Genomic DNA, 26,711 nt, shown 5'->3' with positions numbered 1-26,711 from the left:
TCTATGACGGCCGGCTATTCACGCCACCTTCCAGTGTGGCAGTTTAGAACAGGTATATTACTTTTGATTTCCGATGTGGTTGGACAACACGTCATATGAACCACTTATTTTCTAGCATAACATAACATAATTAAGATGCTGACCACGAAACCACAGCTAAACCCTTTTCGAGTCTGGCCAGGGACCTTTGTTGCATGACGTCCCCCATTCCACTTCCCTCATTTCCTTTTAGCTCTCCACTGTTTCCTACGCATATGAAAAGAACACAACAGTGTTGTAGCCATTACCTTTTTCTCCAGTTTCATGTTTAGCCTCAGATCGATGTAAACAGGCTGCTCTCTGGGAGTGAAGTCCAACACCTGAAAGTTCTTCAGCATGTCGATGGCGTCTGCGGCGTCATAGATCGTCCTGGGGTAGTACCTCATAATGTACACGTCATCCACAGGCGCCCACGCCGTCTTGCCGTAGGGCTTATGTCTGTCTTTGTCATCAATGACCCTCTTTTGTTTCTTCACCTCCTTCTCTGTGTCCTCTTTCTTGTCCTTCTTTAGTGCCCTGACAAACAATAAAAGAGACGTTAAACTGAGAAATATTTGGGTCATTATGTTTGAATGATGTAGATATTTGGGTCATTATGTTTGAATGATGTAGATATCTTTTGAATGATCTTTTTCAACATCATTCAACAGAATGATGTTGAAAAACAGCAAGTCTGAAAATCCTCTCTGGATGAAGATCTTTAAAGCTGGTTTTACTAAACTAAAGGTTTGTAAACTCACTTGACAGCTGCGAAAGTCCTGACAGGTAGATTCCTCGGTGCAGTCTGAGAGACGCCTGCGTGGGCGGGACCACCGGCTCTCAGCAGCTGCCTCTGACATCCTGCTAAAACTGGAAAAGAGAAAATAGCTGCATAAGAAATGAAAACAAACAGACGCGGGGTACAGATGATGACCTCCGTTTAACTCAGACAGATGCTGTTCTCTCTTTCTGTGAGACACAACATGAAACTGCAAACCAGAGTTTGAGATGTTTTCTGTGATATTTTCTAAACACCCTTTCATTTTGCATAAACCAAGTGCACTAAGAAGTATCTGTTTAATGCCACGCGAACTGATAGCAAGCATTACAAAGGAGGTGTAAACTTCATAAAATAAAATCAGCTTGGTGTATTAAATATGGGTCAAATGACGCAGAGAAATATGAATAAATACTCTAAACTATGTCCTCCCTAAAACTGCAAAAAAATGTAAAAATCATTAGTTAAACATTAGTTCATGTCCTATGCAAAGCGTATGCATCATGGCTTATCTCTGCCAAACTGAAGCAGACCGCCTCCAATGTTTGTGTTATTTACATGAAACTGGAATAACTTGTTAATAAATTGCACGTGGAGGGAAATCTGCCCCTGCCAATACTATTTTATCAAGGTGACAGCGGGCTCGCTGATTTGCAAGACAATTTGATTTGCCCTCTCGTCATCCAAGAGGGCTAGCAAACAGAACAGCAGGCAAGCTAACAGGCTCTTTAACCGAAACGACACACTAATAAGGAAGCTTGACAGAATTAGCACGTACTTCTCTTAGCAAATACATGACCTGCATTTTTACTGGCAGTTAGAAAAAGGTAAATGTAAAGCAAAACAACTGACCTTTCCACACAGTCCGCGTGCAAGTTGCCATGTCTGGGAATGCTGCTGGTCCGTGTGAAAACAGCGACACGTACTGAACAGTTCCACCTGTGAAGTAAAACCATATCTCCATTCAAACACTCAATCTATAATGACCTTACCTACTGGTAAATACTCAAACCCTACATAAAATACGAAGTAAGTATATATAATTTATAGGGTCCGCTTTCATATTCGGCATGCGTTTGATATACCAATCTTCACTTATTTTAGTAAATGTTTAACTTATAGGAACATTTAGTCATTTCCAAAATCTAGAGAGAAATTGATAAAACTAAAATTTGATTGAACAAGAAAATGTTCTTGCTGGATTAACTACATGCCGAATTTTCCAGTGGCTTCTAGATATATATATAAAAAAGATCCTCTGCAATATATGCATCTCTATATAATATTAAACTGAGATTTAAATGGTGTTTGGTAATACTTTAAGCTAATACCTAAAACAGAAACTGCTATATTCACAATAGGATTCCTAGTAAACTATAGCTTCTTCTTTTTTTTTTAACAGTGTCTTGTGTTTTGTTTTATTCTTAATGTTAAAAACCAGTTTAGAAACATTTTTCATGACTTGACATGATGACAGGAACGAGAGAAAAACTACGGGGGTGGCTGCTTGTGTGCGGACGGGTACGAGCGGAAGCCATGTTTGTTGTTCTTCCTTCTGTTTCCGAGACGTTCAGGGTCTAAACGGGTTCGCCAGCCGTGTCTGCATGTCTCTACCAATTCCCTCTATAAATCGTCTTCTACTGCTCCCGAATGAAGGTAATGTCAGTTTTAACTTTGTTCTTATGCTGCGGACACCTTCTCCACGCTGTCCCGGGTTAAATTTCACAGTTAAATCCGCTTCCATTTGTACCAACTCGTCTCTCCCCCCGCAGTCCGTCTCGGTGAGCCCCGGCTGCGTGCGCCCTGCAGCCGCTAGCCAAACAAATCCAGCGCCCTGCTTTGAGCTCGCCGGGTGGTTAACCTGTTCATACTCTGTTTCGACAATATTTTAATAGTTTTAACATTTTGAAAGTCATAAAAAGACACATCCAGAGGGCGTGTTTACCTCGTTGTCAGGTGTGACAGCTGGTGAGCGGTGGGCCGGACTTCTCCTGAACGGGCCCATCCATGTAACGTTACGTGCTTGTCACTTTTGACATTAAAAGCTATGTTTGGATACTCGCCTCTCAGCTGTTTGCGCAGTTTGCCATAGAGTTTTCCCATTTAAAAAAACTCCCGCCATGTTAAGATAATAACTCCTCAGTTTCCAAAGCAACATATTACTCTTAGTTTACTCTTAATATTTAGGTTATCTGTGACAGCCACAGGAGAAATGTTGATATCATCTCAGGCATGTGATGAAAGTCGCCGTTGCGACTTCAGTTTCGTGCCTGTCTCCGTATGGTTATGATATGACCCAATGCCAGCAGGCCATATATCAGTCTGCAGCCGCTGTTGCCGCTTACTTGTGACCCAGTCGTGTGTAAACAGGTTATATAAGTCTTCTCCAAACTTGTTCACCCCCAGCTACCCTCATGGCGGCTGGATGCATAATATCATGCACCCAGTTCTTTTACCCCCCTTTTGCACAGTTCTTCAGCTCGTACGCGTGCTGTTCAAGTCATGCAATATTACATGTTTATTATATGTAGCCCTGAGCCATGCATGTTTTGGCAGCAGAGCAGGGGAGTTCAAATAGCCTGCAAGCTCCTGCTGCTGCTGCAAGCTGGGTGGTTTCTGAGAAGACCTCCTGCAGCTTCTAAAGGACAAGACTGCATGGTTGCTAATAGATGGGATATTAGTCAGGACATAAGGAATTCTTACATCTTTGACTGAGTAACTTGGTCTTTTGCATGTGAACACTGCTTTCAAGCAATACTCATGATGTGTGAGGAAAAGCTAGTAAAGCGGACATGATAACCAATCAGATAGAGGCATTTATTTTTCATTTATTTCTGTCAGTTATATTATAATGTGACTTTTAAGCCTTTTAATTGATTGCGTTAATCAAACTCTGAGGTGGTATCTTGTCTCATGTCATGACATAGATATTATACAAATATGTCTTGGTATCATATTCTTATGTTTGAATACATTCATTATGTTTACCTGCTTTAGGAAAACACCCATTCTGGTTACTTTTTTGTGACACGTGGTGTGTTAATAACAGCAATGCATGTTATATTATAATGCCATAAACATTCTGAGAGGTAGCATTAAAAAAACATGCTTTCCCAAAGACTAACATAACTTACATCCTTTTTTTTAAAATACAGGGCTGTAGACAAGATTGCATCTGTTGAGTCCAAATTATTATTAACCTTTATTTAAAACCCATTGAGACCGAGGTCTCATTTTCAGTGGTGTCCTGGTTACATATCACACTTCCAGTCATTTTAAAATCAAAACAAACTATATGATAAGAAAGAATAAAAAAATAAAATACAAATTAGATTCAAGACCAGCTCCAGTTTAGTTAAAGTCTAAGCTGAAAGTTGTATTGAAGGCTAAAATGTGCATACTTTGGGTTGGTCTGATTTATTTCTGTCCTCTGCCCTCTAACGTTCTGTGACATACAGGTTGAAGTTCTTTAAATAGTTTTTGTTTCTGGTTGAGCTGGGCGATATGGTTGATGATATATGTATCACGATTACAATGTTATCACGATGTTCGATGCAAGCTGAACTGTGTCCCACTGTTATACACTGCATGAGCCCAAACTCTTCACACGTGTAAAACAAAAACTGAAATACCTAATTTTGTTAGTTTACATTTGTTAGGTTAGTTTATAAGTACAATATCATGCTGCATTGACACTTGAATTTCCCTTCGATATAACCAAAAAAAAGTCCAGATTCAGACAAGAACCAAGTGATGTAGCACTTGCTCAGCGATTACATGTTGATGATGACATGTTTTCCATTTTTTGTCCTGTGACCACTGCAGATTTATGCAGGAGATGCTTTCAGACATTAGCAATTTAAAATAACTAAATATGTTTTGCAGGAATCTGTTTAGGGGCGAGATCACATAGGGCAGGATTAATGCCCAAATGTGTTGACTGTTGATTGTGACTCTTATCTGAGACTCTGGTAGGTGAGCCGCTGTTGGAGCGGAGGTCTGTATTCTGCACTAAAATTCCAGCTGTTTCTTAAAATTGAAAGTGTTGGCATCATTTTTTTCAGCTGCGGTGGGTTGTAGACGAAACGTTTATTTTCCTGATCTTCTCACATTATTACTTCTCCACCTTTATTTGGCTTGAACAGTCAAAATTATTTCCCTAAATCACATGCTGAACGCCATCATACCGATAATTAAACGTATGACATCAGTGTCTCAGCTCTTTATATAGACGCCAGTTTTCATTCCAGCGTGTAATAACTGTCCTCCAGGTGCTTCCTCTGTGGTTTGGCTCAGATTTTGGTCGAGGCTTTGTGCTGTTCCTCAGGGTGGAAAATCACCTTCATCCAGCCGCCGTGTAGCGGTAAACGCTGTCTGAGGTTGCTGACTCCACCAGCCACTTGAAAAGGCAGACAGTCATTTATGTGGTTATTCTGTTTTTTTAAAATATCTAAATGCATTGGAAAATATTTTGCAGGTGGCTGTAGAACTTTGGGGACTTGCCATTCACTGAGACATGGAGACATATTTTTTTTTTTTTTTTACATCTTTGCCACGATTGATCATTGTTGGTGGATGTTTATACTGATCTGTGTGAGAAGAAATCTGGGTCTGTTTCACACACACACCTGACAGCTTTTTATGCAAGAACTCAGTTGTATTTCATGGTGCTGGATGACTTGAACAGAATATGTTTTGCTGTTGAGAAAAGCACAGATGTCTTATTGAAATTAAACAGAACATACAGTATATTTTGAAACACACCACAATAAGGACAGGAACTTTTTTGAGGTTTATTTGTTGTAGAGCTGAAACAATTAGCTGATTGTTCAATTAGTTGTTCGACAGAAAATTAATCGGAAAACAATTTTTTAATCGTTAAAGTAATTTATCAGGCAAAGACTCCAAACATTCTCTGGTTCCAGCTTCTCCAATGTGAGGATTTGCTGCTTTTCTCTGTTTTATATCATTGTAAATTGAATATCTTTGGGTTTTGGACTGTTGGTTGGACAAATCAGGCAATTTAAAGACATTGTTTAGTGTTCTGGGAAACTGTGATGGACTTTTTTATTACAATTTTATGACATTTTACAGACTAAATCAATTATCAGTATAATAATCAAGAAAGTAAGTGTCAAATTAATCAATAAAACAATCACTATTTCCAAACAACCAAATATATTATTAATACAGAATCAGAAAATATTTTTTATTCTTGCCAAAATGCAAGTATCTTTTTATCACTTACTAAGTATCACTGTTTTATTTATATCAGAATAGTTTTATATTAATCTCAATTATTTCACAATGTGTTTCTTCAGTAAGCTTTATAATGGTATTATGTTACTATTTCTAATCCCTGTTACCTTTATCCTTTATTTAAAGGTGCCCTGTTCTTGTAAACAAAAGTTATGTTTACATTCAGTGTTACTCACAGAAACACTTTGTGTGCATCCTTGAGGTCTAACAAACGTGTTGAATGCATTTCCTTCCTCATAAAACATTTGCAATGCCGATCTTACAAAGTATTTTAAATCCAGCATTGTTAACATATATGTTTACTAGCCAGCTGTCTTCTTCTTCTTTACTTTTGCTGCCACATTGCAGCACATCTTGGCGTGTTACCGCCACCTGTTGATCAGTGGAATAGCGTGACACCACTGGTAGGATTTTGTATCGCGTCACCTGCGTGCACGTGCATCCTCATGTGCATGCACGAGATAAACAAAGCGGGGACACGCTCATAGAAAAACAACTCCATAGCTACTAGAGGTCTAAAACCCCACAGGGACCCTTTAACTTTGAGAACTGTAAAGCCTTTCATCGTTTTTTTTTCATTCATTTTTAAATTTTCTATTATTGTTATTATTTGGCTGTAGAGTTGTCTTGCTCTTCTTAGTGCAGGACAAATAGGGTTTAATGGTTTCTGAATTTAAACTAGAATCTCTGTGTTCTTTGCTTTGTTTTTCAGATTAACAGGTATGCCAAAGGAAAAATATGATCCTCCAGATCCCCGCAGATGTTACACCATCATGTCAGCCGAGGAGGCGGCCAATGGGAAGAAGTCTTACTGGGCCGAGCTCGAGATATCTGGTCAGTCTAACTAACTCCCCCCTTGTCTGCTTCCATAAAAACATCCCAACTGAGGCCTTGAAGCTTTGGTGTAAATCTGCACCTTAACAAACAGAAGTGAAACCCAGCAGAGTCCTGGGGCCCAGGATTGAAAATCACTACCATACATTCTTTGCAATATTAAGAAAAAAGGTGTCTGAACAAAAGGAACGATAGTGGACCAGATGAAAATAATAAAATTGACAGAATTATTTTAAGTCAACATAGTCAAAATAGTCCAGTATGTCAGAAAAGTGGTTTGAAAACCAGTATGGCAGGCCTCATACTGGTCTCCTACATGTTGAGTCCAGTTTCCCCAGTGCTTAAAGAGCAAACACTTAAAAATGTATAAAAGTCTCAGTTCTAGTCAGTGAGATTAAGCAGAATATCAAATAAGTTTCCAGTGTTTTTCCTTGTGTGCTTTTTGTTGTTTTTTGTTTCCTTATCATTTTTAACTCCCTCACACTGCATTCAGTGTCTTTTATGTATGTTTTCCACTGTTTGTATGTGCGTGCATTTCTGGTGTTGCAGAAACCGGCACTAGAAAGTGGAGCTGAAACGATTTGGCCATTAATCAAGAGAAAATTAATCGGCAACAATTTTGATAATCGATCGTAAGTGATTTATAAGGAAAATGCCTTGAGTTTTGGGAAATAAAGATGGGCATTTTTCGGCATTTTATGACATTTTATAGACCTAACGATAAGGCTGAAAAGCTGAATGTAGTTGTTTCATGTTTTCACATGAAAAAAGTCTAAAACTAAAATGGTTTGAAAGGAAACAATTATTTGCCACAAAACAAAAATATCAATATTGACATCAGTTTTCAGTAAAAGTCTTGGTAAGTTTTGAAGAGCCACACACTGTTTTGTTCCCTGGTCCGATTGATCGGAAAGCTTAGACATAAAATCTGTGTTTTTCTACTGAGATCTGAAAGTGATCCGTTGCACCTGTGTTTGTTTTGACGCAGGGCGGGTAAGGAGCCTGAGCACCTCGTTATGGACGCTCACCCACCTGACGGCACTGCACATCAACGACAACAACCTGACCCGCATCCCACCGGACATCGCCAAGCTGCCCAACCTGGTCTACCTGAACCTATCATCTAATAAGCTCCGCAGCCTGCCCGCCGAACTGGGCAACATGGTCTCTCTCAGGTAGGCTGTCAGTGTGGTTGGTCCTGTTCAGGAGAGTCCTGAGACTTTGGGATTTTAGGGACGTGACTGACATGTGCACAGTGTAGTGAAAACATGGGCGGACTGAATTCACCAGAACACAGAGCTTCAGCACAGCAGCAGCCTGCATGACATCTACAGTGTACAATCATCCTTTAACTGCATCTCCATTCAGAGATAGTATATCCTGGATACTCAAAATAGGCTTTTTAAATATGGAAAGAAAAATTAACTTACGATTATGTTTTGTCACAGAGCTTTAGAGGATGGGTGAATATTCTGCAATAGAGCTAGAAGATATGAATAAAATCACAGTACACATTATGTCATTTTACACTGCAGTGGGGATTTATGTTCTGGAAATTCAATTGAGAAACTAACTTTTGATATACTGTATTAACCAGATGGGGATGTCTGTTTTTTTCTAATCGTATGAATAAATCAGGGTTCTTCATCACATTGATGCAGAAATCGTGTAAATCCAATATTATCATAAAACAGATCTGCTCATTGATTTGTAACATTGCCCACAGTGGCCTAATATAACCGGGGGATTATTACGTAATAACTGCCTCTGTGTAGACAGTGCAAGGGAATTAGTTAGACAACGAAATGCACTTCTGGTTAGCATCTAACCAGAAGTGCAAAAGTAGTAAAGTGCAGAGTAATGTGCATATTGTATAGAATAATAATCATTTATGCAAAGTGAATGTATGATGTTATCAATCAATAACTGTCACCCAAGATGAGTCAGACATCCTGACGCATCTCCCCCCGTGATCACTTTGGTTACTAGCTAGATGATGGTTTCAACAGTAGCCTCACTCATTAAAGGACATGGTCACACTTTTTCAGGTCAGTCTTAAAACAATAGTCAGGTGCCCATATGTACATTGAAACTGTTTTTGCTTGCTGAAATGATTCCTCCTGTTCGTACTGGCCATTAAGAGATCCCTCCTTAATTTGCTGTAAGTGATGGGGGACAAAACCTCAGTCCCCGATCTCTGTCAAAATGCAGTCCAAAGTTCAGCCGCAGCTCAGCACTGCAACACTGTCCGGGGAAACACAAAAAGGGAATTCTCTACTAGCTGTAACAAAAGAGTTTCCCCTCGGGGATCAATAAAGTATTTCTGATTCTGATTAATGAAACGGAAACTTTGCAAGATATCCACTTGATTTAGTTAACTCCTCGTATTAGCTTCACATAAACTTCACAACAAGGACTGTGGATTTTGTCCCCCATCACTTACATTGGAAGCACATTAGCAAGGGATCTCTTAATGAACAGGAGGAATCATCATTATTTTAAAGCAGATTTGAAAAAATGTGGAACCTGTCCTTTAAATATGTGGTCACCTTTTGCTTTGTGATGTAAACCTCACATCAAGCAACCCTACTCTGTAATTATTCCATTCATTTTGTTTTCACAGTTCTTTGAAATGAATCATAAAGATGCAATTAAACCTGTAAGTAATGACTGTAGCATTGACACCACATATGAATTTCAGATGTAATGTGTATGGTCGAATGTAATAAATAATAACTTAATGAATGAGGGTCATTGTCTCTGCTTTGAAAGCCTGCAGTGTTTGGATAATCCTTTATTTGAAACTGGCAGCAAGCACACCCTGCTTACAGTTAGCATATTTGCTGACATTTTTCCATTTCTTTTAAGTTTGCACAAAGCACTGAATCTTGCTAATGACTTCATTTGTACAAAGCTTTCACTTCTTTTAGCAGTGCATATTTTGTCTTGAAAAATGAATTATTCTTCGGATTCATTCAAGGGATTACATTCCAAACGATTCCAAAGCATAGAAGAAAAGTTATCAAACACATGACAATTAAAATACAGTGATCAAACACTCAGAAGAAAGAGGAAGATTATGAAAATGTGTGGGTGAGAATTACCCGTATCCCGCGGGGCTCAGAAAAGCATCTCACCTCAAAACTGACAAACAACAACGAAGATGACAAGCAAAGACACATTTTGACTGGAAGACTTCAGTGAAGTGACGACAAAGGACAACGCGGTAGAAGATGTTTTGACAAGGAATTACCACACTGTTAGAGAATGTTTGTGAAAGAAAGAAAAGACTAAGATGCAAAATACTGATATTTTTGTCCCATTTTTTTTTTTTTTGTTGCAGGGAATTGCTTTTAAACAACAATCTTTTACGAGTTCTGCCTTATGAACTTGGGAGGCTTTTCCAGTTACAAACCCTGGGTCTAAAAGGTGAGTCCTTTCTTTTATTATTACCATTATTTTTGGACCAAGAACTAGTTTTACATTACCACTATCCACCAAATGCAGGTGAATTCTGGCTGCAACCAGTTTTTACTTGTGGATACTTTCCTAAAAACCGATGGTGGCTGGTGAATTAAGTGTGAGTTTCCTGCTTTACATTTTTATATATAGTTTATATTTCTGGTTGTTTTGCAGGAAACCCTTTGTCCCAAGACATCCTCAATCTGTACCAGGAGCCGGACGGAACCAGAAAGCTTTTGAACTACATGCTCGACAATCTAGCAGGTAAATGGCTCGGTCGCTTCACCTTACCACACGACATGCATATTTAACCAGCACTTTATTGTAAATCATGAACAACGTGGGTATGTCATAGCAGGTATACCATTGTGTTTATCACAGACAAGTGAGCGCTTATCCCTAATTTCCCCCTGTTTCCAGTGCACCCAGAGCAGCTCCCCCAAAGACCTTGGATCACTCTGAAAGAGCGAGACCAAATGACTCCCACAGGTACGTTCATCTGGGTCGAAGATACTGCAAGTAACGCCTTCAACTTCCTGTTGGAGTAGAGATTGTATGTCTAAGTGAAACATATATTATTTTTTAATTAAAGCTGCATCAGGCTAGATTTTTATATAAAAAATTCACTTCTTTTCTCAGCTTAAATCTCCAATTGTGGCATCGCATCAACACTTACTGAGGCACTGTCCCTTCTTGCACAAATGAAACTGTACAAATACCAGTGTCAGACGGATTGTCTAAAGAAATATTAAAATCAGCTAAAATAATCATGTCACAATTCAGTGGAGGACAATGAAGAATTCAGATAAAAAGTCCTGATTAAACCGAGCAAAATAGGAAACTGGCATCAATAAGATTAAAAAAAAAACATTTCAACAAGACAAAATATGTCTTTTTGAATAATTTTCACCCCTTCACGCCTAAAAATCATTTGAAATAAAATGATATGAGAAGGAAAAATGATTTGGTTGAACTGCTCACAACTCGCTGGATCGCAAGTAGACATTGTTTTATTTTCAGGAGTAACAAGCCAAAAAGATTGTGGACCACTCTCCCAAATAGCCCAGAAAAGAGAGATGTTAAGAGTGAGATTCACATCCAGTTCCATCTGAAGTACAAACAGTAAATTAGATGTTTCAGTCGAATATCTTTCCAAAAGTAATAACCTGCGGCATTTGCATAATAATAAATGTTTGTCTTGGTACTGTCCCAGTGTCAGATAAGTAGGGCAGCAAACACCAGAGGAATTAAAAATTAAAACTACATGGATCTCAACGTCTCTTCTCCTCTCCATCCTCTCCGGCAGCCGTGTTCACGGTCATGTGCTACAACGTGCTGTGTGACAAGTACGCCACGCGACAGCTGTACGGCTACTGTCCATCCTGGGCCCTCAACTGGGAGTACCGGAAGAAAGGCATCATGGAGGAAATCACCAACTGTGACGCTGACATCATCAGCCTGCAGGTAAATGAGGGGCCTCTCAGCTTGAAGAAGACATTGCCGTCATGTTTCCCTTGTGACTTTCTTTTCCAGAGAAAAAGAAACCAATCAGAGCAGGAAAGAGTACGATTTGCTTTGTGGGCAGGTGAAAAATCTCAAAAGACACTATTAAATGCTTCTGTTCTTATTTATATTTATTGCATTCCTTCTTTACCTGACAAAGAGCCAGTCTTGGCTAAAAACATTGTACTTCTTTGATGTAATAAATATAAATAAAAAATAATTGTGGGAGCAATGAACAGTGTCATCAGCAGTCATATCGGTTGTTTGTCACATCTCATTTTATCTTTGCAGAAATCTTTTTTTCCCCAGGGATCTTTTTATGTTGTGGCACTTCATGTCACGATGTGTTTTGAAATAACTCTTAGCTAGACAGCTGTGTAAACAAGTCTAAGAGTCTACAGCCATGCTAGTGGCTCTGTAAGGCTGTTCATTGGCACAGCGGTGCTTTGAGTGTAAAGTAAATGCTAACGTGCTCACAATGACAATGCTAACATGCTGATGTTAAGCAGGTGTAATGTTTACTAAGTTCACCATCTTAGTTTAGCTTGTTAGCATGCTAGCATTGGCTAATTAGCACTAAACACAAGACTGTTCGGCTTTCTATCAGGATCTGAAATAAAGGATAAACTTACTATGCACAACTAAAATGTACCTGCTTTTGACTGGCTGTGATTGTAGCAGTTTACGCTCTTGCTCAAGCTCACTTGTGACCTTTAATGAGAAGAAGGTCTCCACCCACCATCTGCACAGCCACTGACTTCTAAAGTCAGAGCGAGGATGATTCACTCAGAACAGTGTCAGTTTTAGTAGAACATGAGGCTGATTTATTGAGCCGTTCAGTCTGGTCAGTGCTGTAATTATCAGCCTGTACTCGGTGCTGCTGCTCAGATCCGTCCAGTGTATCCAACCATTCCCCTGCAACACAAGCAAGTCATTGTCTAGAAGATTAAGAGGTAAACATTACTGATTAACTGTCCTCAGTTTAGATTCCTGTCCTCAGCATAGGAAACTGTTTGTTCTCCATTGACTGGAAAGTCCCTTATTTCCTACTTATATCATTACAGAAATTCACCAGTCTCTTTTAATTGTCTTTCAAGCTACCTCGATGTTTCAAGATCTTCACTAGCCAAAGACATTTGGGAATATTTTTGAATTTACAGAGGTTGAAAAGTTCAAGAAGAGGTGCTGAAACCAGGAAAAAAGGAGAAAAACTGAGGAATTTACAAAGAATGGCAGAAATTGGTCGATACATTTTACAACTTAACTTCACTTGATTCTCAATATTAGATGAACCAGATTAGTTGGAAATCACATTATTATGCTGTTTGGAAAAACAATATCAAAATGGAAAGTTATTTACTACATCCTACATGTGCTTGGACAAAACCCAAAATCCGTCTTTGAAATGGAAAGTTATTGAGACGTTATGGATTTTTGCATCAAAATGAACGACGGGAACCTTGTTTTTAAATGAGGAATATTCATAAGAGAAACATCCAATTGATAGAAGTGAGAAGTGGAAATAAAACCAGTCTTAGAATGTGATTCATGTCTAATAAACCTCAGCTGATGTTGGTTAGTCTTTCCAACAAGAGAGGGTTTGTTTGTTTTTTTACTTTTATGGAAAGGCATCTTCAGGACGGAGCAACCTCATCTGGTGAATTGGGAATTTTACATTTTCCTCTTCACTCTGGTGTCACACTTACTAACATTTTCATGCATACATTTCATTGACTCTTTTAGATGACATTTCTTGCCCTGTGTGTCTGCAGGAGGTGGAGACGGAGCAGTACTACACTTTGTTTCTGGAAACGCTAAAGGAGCGCGGCTACGATGGCTACTTCTGTCCAAAGTCTCGTGCCAAGCTGGTTTCTGAACAGGAGAGGAAACACGTGGACGGCTGCGCTGTGTTCTTCAAGACCGAGAAGTGAGTTTAAGAGTTTTACTTTTTACGCTTTACAGATCATGCTTTATTGAATACATTTGTGTATTTGTAGGTTTTTGTATTGTTTGGATATCCGAGAATGTTTTCTGTTTGAATTGGGAGATATTTAAAAAAAGGTGTCTCTCTAAAGAAGTTGATTTGAAACTGACTCTGACCACATTGTGACTGCGTGTGTTGTAGGCAGGATGACTACGATTCAGAAGGATGTTGTTGATGTCCCCTCCCCTTCTGGGGGTTTTCACGCTTTCAGTCCCAGTTATTTGACACATGAAAACCTAGTGTAGATGGATTGTGTTTGAACAAGTTAAAATGCACAGCCACAGGGTTATTTTGGTCATTAGTGCATATACTACTTTTGCGCTCTGAAAAACGGGTCTTAAGACAACGTGTTGTTTTTCCTATGTAAGCCAGTTGAGGTCGGCTCTAACTACGAGATCACGAATATTCAGAGCTCGTTTATAAATAATGCCTGAGGGATCTTTAAAGAGTGATTTAAGATTAGGATCAGAGTTCAGAGTATGCCAATGCTGCTGGACAGAAGTTGATATGAAACTGACTCTGACCACATTGTGACTGCGTGTGTTGTAAGCAGGATGACTACAATTCATGTATGTGGTAAAGCAGGGAAAGTGTTAGCTTTTTATAGTCCTCCATGGATATTTATGCTGCTTTGTGGATGTTTCTGCAGGTTTACTTTGGTCCAGAAACACACTGTGGAGTTCAACCAGGTGGCCATGGCCAACTCTGAGGGCTCAGAGGTCATGCTGAACAGAGTGATGACCAAAGACAACATCGGGGTGGCCGTGCTGCTCGAGGTCAACAAGGACATGTTCTCCGATGGTAAGAACAGTGGCTCTGTGAACCATCTTCAGAACATTACCCAAAACAGAGGATGTAACGACGGTGCAATGTTGCTATCCCTTGTCTTGTCGTGCTGTAATCCAAGGCAACACTTTTCAGGCCTCCAAGTTGTCCAGCTTCCCAGAAACATATCCATTTTTTCCACTCCACCATTGTGGTTCAATGTAACAACAATATAACCCACCGGGACAGTAACTAAATATGATTTTCCTTTAGCAATTAATCCGTCAATTACTTGTTTAGTATATAGCATGTCAGAAACGAGTGAAAAGGGCCTGTCACAAGTTCATAGAGTCCAAGGTGACGTCTGTATTGCTTGTTTTGTCCGATCAACAGTCCACCACCCAAAGATATTCAATTTACAACGATATAACACAGAAAAAAAGCAGCAAATCCTCTAATTTGAGAAGCTGATAAGTAGTGTTGCGTAGCCAGACCTATCTCCACGCTTTTTAGCGCTCCAGTGCTGGAGAACGGTCTGGCTGCTGAACTCATTATCATTCTGATATAGGGGGGAAAAAACGCTATGTCTTGTTTGTATTTCTTTAAACCAATCACAATCGCCTTGGGCGGCGCTAAGCCCAGCATGCAGCGACGGTAACACGCACATAGCGGAAGGGGAGGAGAATTGTGACTGAAATAGTTGGCCAATGGCAGACTTATACCCACAGCCTACATCCTGTGAGTCAGACTAGCTGATAAATGACTTAATGATGAATCGATTATCAAATTGTTTTCTGTTGAACAATAAACAAACAAATAATAGTTTCACCACAGGCAGATTATCAATCAAGGCAATATTTACTGTACTTGTGAACCGACCCCCACACATTTGTAACTCTAACTTTAACAGAAAGACCATATAGTGTTATCATTAATGTATAATATAACATGGATCCATGGCTGCACTGTAGCCAAAAATAAATAGCATTGCAGTCAGCTTGTAAGCAGCAATCCAAACTGTTCAATAAAGATAAATAAAATACAGGAAAGGTTTATCTGTAGTAATGTATTTTTGCCACAAGGTGTCACTAGTGACTTAGATTAGAAATCCACAAAATCCACTCACTGTCATTCAATGGGGTGATATAGGATGAAAGAGTGCTCTGGTGTGTAAATAAGTGTACAGAATATTTCAGTCGGTTATGAAAATATTGTCATTGTGGATCTGTTTCATGAAACTCTTCTGTTGTGGTCTGAACATATATTACATATAATCAGTATTTATCAGTTCATTCATTAAACTTTGCTCCTTGTATTTGACAGTGACCATACATGACATGTACATTATAACTTCCCTGTTTGAGGTTATTTATTTTACACTCACGTTGTGTAAATCCCTCTCTTCCTTTTAATTATTTGATCTTACTGTCGCAGCACTTCTTTATTTTCTAAAGTTGCATCAGAGCTCTGTGCTTTTTCTATAACCAAAGTAACCAAAATAAGTCCATAGTCAGGTTTTATTTTGTGGTTTGGGGGTTTTAACAAACCTTTTCAGTCTTTTTTCTTGTGTTTCCAGTTTTGACATTTATATAAATCCCTTTTAGATTTATTTCCTCTCACCTAAAAAGTTTGTTGGGTTTTTTTCCTTAAACATTCAACCTCTTTTTTCAGTGTGCAATTGTACTTGACCTGACTTATTTCCACTCATTTTTCAATCCTTCTTTGGCTGCAAATCTGTGGCTTAATCCATTTTCTTCTCTGTTTTCAGGCATGAAGCCACTACAGGAGAGGCAGCTGATCCTGGTGGCCAACGCCCACATGCACTGGGACCCCGAGTACTCGGACGTCAAGTTGATCCAAACCATGATGTTCCTGTCGGAGCTGAAGAGCATCGCTGAGAGGGCCTCGGGCTCCGTGGCGACCAGTTCACCAACCTCCGACCCATCCTCCATCCCCATCGTCCTGTGTGCTGACCTCAACTCGCTGCCCGACTCCGGTAGGACTGTCTCACCTTTCAGGAATCTCTGTTAACGTTTCAGTCTCGTAGTCCTCCTCAATTTACGTTGCTCCAAATTTTGTTTTGTATGTTGGTATTATGGCCTCATTGTTGGATAAATTTGTATCAGATAATGTTATTCGCACAGCGTGATTCTTCTCACTCAATGATTTTAGTTTCCCTTTCAGCCATTGGACACTACAGTATATCTCCATGAAGATAAACACACACAATAGATTTTAGGGGCATTTTTAGGGTTTTATAAAATAAGAGGGATGTTCTCGATTAATGTTGTGCACCTTTACAATAACATTTTACCTTTGTATGATCCAGGTGTGGTGGAATACCTGAGCAACGGAGGAGTGGCCGAGAACCACAAGGACTTCAAGGAGCTACGCTACAATGAATGTCTGACCAACTTCAACTGCAACGGCAAGAACGGCAATTCAGACGGAAGCATCACACACAGCTTCCAGCTGAAGAGCGCCTACGACAGAAATCTGATGCCTTACACCAACTACACATATGACTTTAAGGTAAACACCTCCTCTATGTCTGTTTGCAAGTTTTAAATACCTAATTTGCTGATTATTGTCCAAAGCAGGCTGTACCAGTTTAGACTTTTGGATGTGTGTTTCCTTCCGTTACAGGCTGCCATTGCTCTCCATTCATTTCTGTAAGGTAGCAAATCAACTAGCAGACTCTTGCACAACTTAATTGAATTACACAACTCAAGTCATTTTCAAAAGGTCTAATAGATTTTCAGATTGCACAAAAAAGAACAGAAACCAGTGGATGCTTGGAACAATTTAAAAAATACATTCAAATCTGTAAAACAGCATGGTTACCAAAATGGTTAGCAATACTTAAAAGAATGTGTTTTTTGTATATTATATATATATTATTGGGCTAAAACATATAAAACCACTGGTTCTTCAAGCTGATTTATGGCCTTGAAGCCAAGTTTGGAGGTCCAGTGTAATTGTAAACAAACAAACTGACTGTGCCCATTACCTCCTGATCATTACTTTTGTGCCTAACTTTTGGATAATGTAGATGTTTGACGTTAAATATCTGCCAATTCAAAAGAGCTCAGGGACACTGCATGAAGATGTAAATGCAGTGCAACCCCTGTGCTGTGATCATGCCGAGCATCAGCTAAATTCTTCAACTAAAAACTTTATAATTTTTGTTTTGGTGCAAAGCATACATTTTTTTCCCTTTTTATTTATCTGAATCACCCTTTTCACTGAGGCTGATTTGTTTTCACTTTAAATATGCAATTTGCAAAAGCTAGTACTATTCAACTTTGCACTTCACTGGAATATAGTTACAAACGTTTGGTCTAGTTGAGCATCAAGTTAATGGACATACAGTTCAACAGTGAGTGGTTAAACACCCGAATCTAGCTGATGTGATACAGTATTTGCCATAACGTAAATTCATACATGTGGAATGTTTTATATCTTTATGAGTATTATGGGAGATCCCCGTGGGAATGGAAAGCCCTGAACATTGTAATGTCTCAGCTGTGATTTACCCTTTAGAGTGCTACAATACAACACAGCACAACTTGGATGCCTGTATTTGAATCTGCACTTGCCTTTTGATTTGTCTTGTGGTTTCTGCTCTGGTTCCTAATGAGTCATGCAGACATTTGTCACACAGACTCGACTGTCTAACACAAACCTTTAACATGCAGAGGTTCTCACAGAACATATATTTTGGCTCATTTTGGAAAAATCAAAGAATCCCTGTTTTGTGTAGAAGTTAATTTATCTTTGCATTATACAAGATAGATTTATTGATCATTTTTACAACACAGGGTTGTAAAACGAGATTTTTATTGTAGTTCCCTTCTCAAAAACAAATGTTATGTACAAAAATGATATACTGTAGATTAGTGAATATATAAGTCATAGAAATAAAAGCTATTTTACATGGTGGAATGGTTTAGTAGTCTCAGCCTGAAGGAAGAAGCTGCTCTGTAGTCTGGTGGTTCGACAGCGGATACTTCTGTAGCTCTTTCCAGATGGCAGCAGGGTGAACGGGCTGTGGCTGGGGTGGGTACTGTCTTTTAGTATGCTTAGGGCTTATTATCTTATTTTAGTGCCATTAGTTCTACAGTCATAGAAAAGGTTTCAGTCGTCGTCATCTGGACACTGTTTTCAGATTCAGACAGTTCAGATGACGACGACTGAAACCTTTTCTATGATAGAACACTCCTGGATGAATGAGGGACTACGCCGTATTAGTTCTACAGATGCATCATCACTGAGATTTTGTTTACATTAGTATAAACAAATTAAATTATAAAAAAACTAATGAATGATAAGAGAGGCAGAATGAAATTAGTCAAGTTCAGTGCGTAAACTGGAAATAGTCAGTGGGCTTATGCTTCAGTCAGCGACATTATTAGTGGGCGTAGATATGTTCTTCCTCAGGTCTTCCTTTTGTTCTAAGACACGTTACAGGATCCTTTCCTCATTATTTGTCCTATGGTGGATTTTCTAATGCACATGTCCCTCAAGAGTGCAAAAATACATTTTTTTTAATACAGTTAGTTTATCTGAGACTAAAACCCGGTAATAAAAACTGAGCATGTAAGTTTTTTTGGTCTATGAGAAAAGCACAAAAGATTCAAAATTGAAGCTTCTGTGCCCTCCAAATTTATTTTGGAATAGTTCTTTGGCCATAAGATAACGTGTCATATCAAATGACATGAAGAGTTTCCATACAGCAGTGACATTACTAGTGGTCGGTATTATTTGAAAATGTTTTATACAGATGGTGGGACATTACCCAACACTGTATTTAGGCCGTGTTGTGGTACAGCTGCTTTGTGTTAAAAGGAAAAGTTCAACATTTTGGTAAATACCATTTTTTTTAGCATTCTTGCCGAGAGTTAGATGAAAAGATCCATTCCACTCTCATGTCTGTACCCTAATATGAAGTTACTGCCAGTAGGTGGTTTACTTGGCTTAGCACAGACTGGAAAAAAGGGGAAACCGCTAGCCTGACTCTGTCCAAAGGTAACAAAACCACCTACCAGCACCTCTAAAGCGCACTATATCTTGTTTGCTTAATCCATACAAAAACCGAAGTGTTAAAATAACAAATCGCTGTTTTACTGGGGGTTATGTGACAGATTATTTCTTGGTCGGGGGCAGTAACTGTCTGATTTTGTTACCTTCAGACAGAGCCAGGCTAGCTGTTTGCCCTTTTTCCAGTCTTTGTGCTAAGCTAACCTTACAGTCTCCTGGCTGTAACTTCATGTTTAGTGCACGTTAGAGTGGTATCAATCTTCTCATCAAATTTTTCGGCCTGAATGCGAATAAGCACATTTCCCAAATTGTCAAACTTTTCCTTTAAGACAAATTTTAAGAAATGTATTTGAAAAGTTTGTCATATTTTGTCAAATGGATAAAGGGGTCTTTTTTTTAGGCACTGCCAAACACCAACAAAAAGTCTAAAATTGGCAGAATTCTCCAGTGCCAGCTTTCGATACTCACTGACACCAAATATTAAAGTTGGATGCCCAGCCCTAGATTGATAGATATCACATGATGTCTTTGTGTCTGCAGGGCGTGATCGACTACATCTTCTTCTCCAAGACCCACATGAGTGTCCTGGGCCTGCTGGGACCGCTGGACAGCCAGTGGCTCATCGACAACAACATCACCGGCTGTCCCCACCCCCACATCCCCTCGGACCACTTCTCCCTGCTGGCCCAGCTGGAGCTGCAGCCTCCCCTGCCCCATCCGCTCAACCCCCTCAACGGGCTGCACCTGCCGGTCCACAGGTAGTGCAGCCCGAGAGAGCCCCACCCACCCTTCTTACCCCACCTTCAAACACTGTCCTCCCCCCCCTCCAGCTTTATACAGGACCCTGTACAGTTTGCCGATCATGTTAAAGCTCAGACACCATCCGACACCTCCAACCCTAAGACAGACCTACCCAAAAGGAGTGAAGTATTCGCCCGTTTGTTGCTCCTTTTTGTGTTTTTGCACACTGTAAATGTTTTATTTTATTTTTTCTTTCTCCCCTTGAAAAGGCTTGATACCAAATGTTGGGCTTGGGATGAAGTTGCTATGGTAACCCCCAATGTCAGTAGTTTTTTTTTGCCTTAGATATGATAATGGTCGCTTGTTCATTCTGCTCCTACAACAACAAACCTTAACTAATACTATCAACTTTTTAAAGATAAATCTACTACACAAATGTCAGCAGATGAGCTGAATATCATTTGGGGTTTTTTTCTCATTTCACACAGCTGTGAAATAATCTTTTTAGAGTAAAAACACAACATAATATTAATGCTGCAGCACAACATGTATGTTGTCACAGTCTATAGAACTGGAACTTGCTATCACTCCCAAATTATTACAGGTATTTTAATAAACGGAGTAACACTACAAACCATTGAATCGAATTTAGGAATGTTTTACGAGGATGTGAAAGGTCCATATTTTCAATTCTGATCAGCCGTGAAACACCAAAATACATGTGAGAAAATACCTGCGATTTTTAAAATATATAAATAAAAAGTACTGATTGGCCGTTTTAAAAGTAATGTAACGTCACTGTAGCACTAAATTGGTGTGTTTCATATGGAAACTAGAATATGAAATCATCTCATGTCTCAGCTGCGGGTCACATAACAGCACTGATAATATTGATGACAGATTTTTTTAAGGGGGCTTTCAGATTGACACTTGCATTGTGGAAAATAATGGAATGAAAAGGGTGTCGCCTGACTCGTCCTTCTTGCCAGGGAGCAACTCTCAACCTGAAAGCCGCCTCACAGTGCTGCGTGACTGTTACCGAGATGTTCATCTCGGCCGATTCATGCTCACTGTAGTTTAAAAGATGCAACTCGTGAGTTTTCTGCAGCACTATCAAGTAATAAAACAATCACTTTAGACCAAATGAGTCCTCAAATCCCAAATATTTGTAAGCATCGCAACCAAATTAGCCCCATACTCTTTGACTTGCTTTAAAGAATATTTTAACACATGAAATATATTTGTAACACAATCCTGTCATTGACAAACAATGCGCTTTACACTTTTAGCTTTTGAAGTCGTGCTTTTGAACACCTACGGTCTTAAAAGAGTATCGTCCTGTTTCCCATCACCTGACTGGCCAAAGAATCTCCCCAGAATGAGTGACTTATGCTCTGTCAATAATAAGATAATATTTATTTATTGGTGCCAGAGAAAAAAACTTCCTGAGAAGAATCTGCTAATGATTCGTGACCAGGAGCCGAATGTATTTACCAAAGGCTCACTATGAAATTGGTTGTTGGAGCCTCTTAATGCCAGATTCCTGTGGACTCTAAACTTTGTATGTTTGTGTCAGATGATTAGAACTAATAGCCCTTTATGTAAGTTGTAACTCAGGGCTATGCTATGCATCCAGCAGTACCTCTTAAACTCTCAGACTCTCAGAGTCGCATCGTACAAGCAAAACCAAACAGGAAGCTATTGTTCTGCAAATCCTTTATAAGCACAGGTAATGTATGTACTTACATACATATATGTTGTTGTTGTAGAAGTCCCGCGTCTTTGTGCATTTTTGATAAAACTGCTGCTGCACTTTTGCTCCATTCCCAAAAAGAATAACTTGGGAAAATCAAATTTGTCAAATTTTTGAGTCGTCAGAAGGTGCAAAAAGCATTCAAATAAATTTGGTTTAGAGACACTTTGGAGTTTTAAAACATCATAATTTGGTTTTGTTTGGCTTTTAAGAGAGGCTCAAGTATCAATGTGGAAACGACAGGATAAATGAATGCAGAGGTTGGACTGGGTATCAATACTTGCGCCAATATGATACACTACCTGAGTTTCAGTACCAATCCAAAATTTTGACTTTTTAAAAAAATATTTTGAGAAATTCTAAAATGAAATTCTAGAAAACCACCTTTTTCCTTTACAAAAGGGGCCAAACTTCTCAACAGTTTAATGGCATTTAAACCAGTGGCTCCAAACCTTGGGACCCCACACAAGGGATCATGACATAATTAACAGGCCCCTAGGAACCACTGGGGGCCTGTTAACATTCAATGCCAACTTTCAGTACTTCAGACATTTTTCGATATTTAGTGCAACAGACACATTTTGATTGGTACAAAAAAGAATATTGAGGATTGATAGCCAGCCCTATCTATGCAGGGGACTCTATAATAGTTGCCTGCACATGCATTCACAGTGTTTAACATATCTGGCACATTTCCCACTGTAGCGTCTAGTAAACCCTGACTTTTGGAGATTGAAGTAGTTAAATTAGTCAAAGCATTTGCTCTGTTCAGTATTTGAAAAGAAAAGCCATAATTTTGGGATTTTGCGTCAGCACAACACGGCACCCTGTAACCTCAGCTTTAAACTGCAGTCAGATCAGTTTTACCGGCCTGGACAGGCAGTATCGGCTTTGCTTCATTTGCGCATGATTTGACGCTAACGCTATTGGATACACCTCCAGTTTTGGTGGAGTTGATGAAGTCTATCTTTGTGAGCATTTTGAGGCCTATACTTCACTCCTAAACTCACCTCACTGGGTTTTCTGATTTTGTACAACAGCTGTACATAAATTAAATTGCCCTTGATGACGGGGCGTCTTTCACATCTGTGAGGGGAATGTACCTTTCTCCGATAAAGGGGCGTATTTTTTCTCACAAATCTAAGATGTACTTGTTGTACTTTTTTTCTTTACCCGGTGCACTAAAATCTCATATGTGAATACAGTACCACCTCCACCTGTCTCTCTTGTAGAGACAAAACGTCTCTGTCCAACTTTGTTTTTGAACTACGGGCATTTTCTGTCTCTAACTAACATGCAGTCTTTCAATTGGTACTTTGTACAATTCAGTATTACCAAGTTTTTGAGAAAAAAAGATAAATGTTCTAGGTTTAAAAGCAGTTTGTCTTGATGGCTTTTATTTCTCCAGTGCACATCTAAGTGTCCGTTCAAAGCTTTTCACGCTCTGAGATGATGCTTAATCAAAATTATTTTGGTTTATTCCTCTTTCTACTTGATGTTTCACAAAAATGGTTTTCCAGATCCCTTTCATATCTCTCTTCACACACATCATCCAACATCCACAGCCACTTCTTTTACTTTTTCCACAATAATATCCAGCCAATCACTACCTACAAGCATTTGACCTGTTAATTTTGTCTCTGTAGAGTGCACCTCACATACTTTTTCTACAAACAACGTGCCTAGTTTGTACAATATCTCCAACAGCAGCACTGCCCATGAGACCAAGACGCTCAGAGATTACCCAGCGCCATCATCCAGCCATCCATCCATCCTTTCATCCCTCCAATCCTTCCTGAACCAACCTTTAGGGATGAGATCATGAGGAATTGAAACTGAGGAATCATTGCTCACCTCAGACAGTTTTTTTTTTTTTTTTTTAGTCCAACAGCTTTTTTGTATCCATAACATCGAGGACAAATCAGTCATTTCTACCAGATATCTGAAATGCACACTCTCACTTGTTTGCGGTTTCCCTGGTGACTTTTTTTTTTTGTTGCAGTTTTTCTCTGCAAAGAGGTTGCTGTATCTTTCACAGGATTATCACGGCCATCACTGCATGTGATTTCTGAATGTAAAACTTCTGTTGTTCAGTATCTGGGCCTAGTTTGTTTTAGTTTTGTTTTTGTTTTTTTCTTCATTCAAGCTGATTTTACAGCAATGTGGTCGCTTCATGAGGTTATTAGTCTTTGGCGGCCAATAAGACGCCCAGCTGCGTTCACCGGAGAAAATGATGATTATCTGACAAAGCATTTAGCATTTGGATGAACATGTTTGTTGTCTTAAATCTGCATTTGCAAGTTGAATTTGATGGCCTCCAACTAGGCCAGGTCGCTGCATCCAAACCGGGAAAGGAAACTGTGGAAATATTTTCTTCCCAGTGTATTAACCTGTAAATAATGATGTGGAAAAGGAATTCAAAAACACAACAAACTCCAAATAAGTCTGATGAAAATGAGATTATGCACAATTCAAATTGAGTCAATACAACCTTTTAAAATGCATGGCATTCTTTGTTAATTTACAATACTGACCACAGGTTAATGCACTGGTAAATTTGCTGAGGCCATTATAAAATGAGTAATACCATAAGATTTGGACTACAAAGGGGAAAGGCAGCAACTTCAGTGTCAAAACACTTTCAAAAGTCTTACCCGTCAGTTGGTTTGACGGTTGAAAAACAACTTTCAGTTTCCTGTCTTTCCTTCAAAATTGTAATTGGCATCTGTCATCTTAGAGTGACAAGAACAAACAATGCAAGGCTGTTACTGCTGTTATTTTCTTCCTAGAAAGTATTTTATAGTTGCTGCCTTTCAGCAACTTTCAGCAGATTTGATCTATTTATGTGTAGTAAGTGAAGTGAAACTGGGTGAGGATCCTCAGCCACCAGCAGTCACCAACAAAGGTGCTACATTATTTCTCAAGAGGATTTTAAAGAACTGCACTTAAACCTGTAATATGTAATAACAGTATTAAGTTTCTGTTACCAGATTACAGACAAGTAGCTCTTCACCACATTGGTTTTCAATCCCACCAGCCTCCACCGCAGACAGGAGGGAGCAGCCAGTGAGCATTTGGTTGGAAGGAAAACTTTGTGGTGGAGAGCTGCTAAAATTAGACAAAGCTGGTTTTGTATTGTGGAAGCCAAAGCAGTTAAACAATTAAATGTCAAAGATGCAAAACTGCAGCAACACAAGTTACTGTTTGCCTGCGATGACAAGTGGAAGTTTGTCATATAGGTGGCAACATAGGTGGCAGTGGTGACTTTGTTGTTTTCCTCTGATAAAAAAATACAGATCTATCCTTTGTAGAGGTCCTGTTTACATACTTACTAATCTGAGTTACAGCGCACATGGGAGGTGTAAAATCAAAGTGGAATTTTAATCCCCCACCCACTCCCAAAAAGAAAGAACGTGCATAAATGAATAAATAGATAAATGAAAAGATTTAAAATCAGCGAAAGGCATTAAATGATCTTGTTAGTTTCTTTTTTTTTTGAAAGGTATTACAACTTTACAAAAAACAGGATGACATATATATAACTTAAAAATAGGAATGACTACAGGACCTGTCATCGATGTTGAAGGAAGATCTCCTGCTCTAATTTGGGGAATTTTCATGCTTTCATATGAAAGATTTGAAAGATTGCATGCTCCCCTGTGAATTGATAAAGTTTTTATAATAATATTATTATTTATATCACACCTTTCTCAAAGGGGAACCCTGATTTTACATATGAAGTTCAGATTACTTGTCAGGAAGAGAACTACTCGGTGTGAAGCAGCTCTATAATGTCATCTCTCAAGATTACCGTGCAATGCTATGGTCACCTTAGCTCATGCCTAGAGACTGTAAATGTTTAACAGAAAGCCTGCGTTACAAACTGGAGGTGTGGGATGTGGAACAAGTTAGGGGGTCTAATGAAAGACGCTATTGAGCTGCAATTTGGAAATTGTAGGATCAATTGTTTTTGCAGCTTGACCCATGCTAGCGACTGCAAGTCAGGATATCTCGGCCTCTGCTGCTGAGATTTTGACCATCTTTTTGTATTCTCTTGTGAGTGCCCCAACTTTATGGAGATACTAAATGACTGAAGTAGACCTTTACCAAAGTTAGGAAGTGTTTTACAAGGAAAAGAAGCAATACAATCAAATCAAGCAAATGCAAATAAAAACAAATAATGAGATACTTTTTAATAAATTCAATTCAATTTCATTAGTTTTCAGCCAGTTTGAAGCAGGATGTTTTTCCTCAGTTCCCCAAAAAGCTGACATTTGGGGAACTGGTTTTCAGGTTTTCATCCAGCCTCTGTGGTTCCTGGGGGCCCAAAGAAGGCATCAGTCATTACTTGGCTCAACACTCTTGTATGTATAGAAAGAATTTTTTGCCATATTGAAGCAGTGATATTTACATGAATGAATGGAGGACTTCTACAAAGGCTACAGCTGTATTTAATATGTGAGCAGTTACACCTCAGTTGAAACCAAACATGCTCAACAGCACTTGTGTCATCTCTCCATACAAAGCCCTGACTCTCCCCACCTCCTGTAGGCAATAAACTTAATTTTTCAAGA

General features: G+C 39.1%; 2 protein-coding genes across 5 annotated transcripts in view; one reads left to right on the top strand and one right to left on the bottom strand.

Moving 5' to 3' along the window:
- mrpl1 (mitochondrial ribosomal protein L1) overlaps window positions 1-2,891 on the bottom strand; it is a 16,544-nt gene extending 13,653 nt beyond the window's left edge. For 3 of the 4 annotated variants that reach the window (XM_044195239.1, XM_044195238.1, XM_044195236.1), the window contains exons 1-4: window positions 2,292-2,349; window positions 1,649-1,735; window positions 780-888; window positions 288-555 (exon numbers count right to left, since the gene is read on the bottom strand). In XM_044195239.1, the coding sequence (XP_044051174.1) occupies window positions 288-555; window positions 780-888; window positions 1,649-1,735; window positions 2,292-2,334 (507 nt within the window). In that variant the 5' untranslated portion in view covers window positions 2,335-2,349. Of the gene's footprint in view, window positions 1-287; window positions 556-779; window positions 889-1,648; window positions 1,736-2,291; window positions 2,350-2,741 lie in introns of those variants that run through there. The other variant, XM_044195237.1, reaches the window with a different exon arrangement.
- On the top strand, window positions 2,314-26,711 carry cnot6l (CCR4-NOT transcription complex, subunit 6-like). Its single transcript, XM_044195235.1, has 12 exons — window positions 2,314-2,452; window positions 6,768-6,889; window positions 7,878-8,064; window positions 10,233-10,318; window positions 10,526-10,615; window positions 10,772-10,840; window positions 11,658-11,815; window positions 13,627-13,781; window positions 14,488-14,639; window positions 16,372-16,599; window positions 16,933-17,135; window positions 20,184-26,711. Exons 2-12 carry the CDS (start codon window positions 6,778-6,780, stop codon window positions 20,403-20,405), a joined length of 1,662 nt encoding a protein of 553 aa, XP_044051170.1. The 5' UTR covers window positions 2,314-2,452; window positions 6,768-6,777; the 3' UTR covers window positions 20,406-26,711.

Source organism: Siniperca chuatsi, linkage group LG5 (genome assembly GCF_020085105.1).
Source record: "Siniperca chuatsi isolate FFG_IHB_CAS linkage group LG5, ASM2008510v1, whole genome shotgun sequence".
Taxonomy (NCBI): domain Eukaryota; kingdom Metazoa; phylum Chordata; class Actinopteri; order Centrarchiformes; family Sinipercidae; genus Siniperca; species Siniperca chuatsi.
Note: the sequence above shows the minus strand (reverse complement) of the source record. Positions and strands in the feature narration are given on the sequence as shown.

Coding starts and splice junctions, on each gene's coding strand:
- cnot6l (XM_044195235.1), top strand. CDS start 6,778: ATGCCAAAGGAAAAATATGATCCTCCAGATCCCCGCAGATGTTACACC. Junction 10,319..10,525: donor ACAAACCCTGGGTCTAAAAG/GTGAGTCCTTTC, acceptor GTTGTTTTGCAG/GAAACCCTTTGTCCCAAGAC. Junction 16,600..16,932: donor CAACTCGCTGCCCGACTCCG/GTAGGACTGTCT, acceptor TGTATGATCCAG/GTGTGGTGGAATACCTGAGC.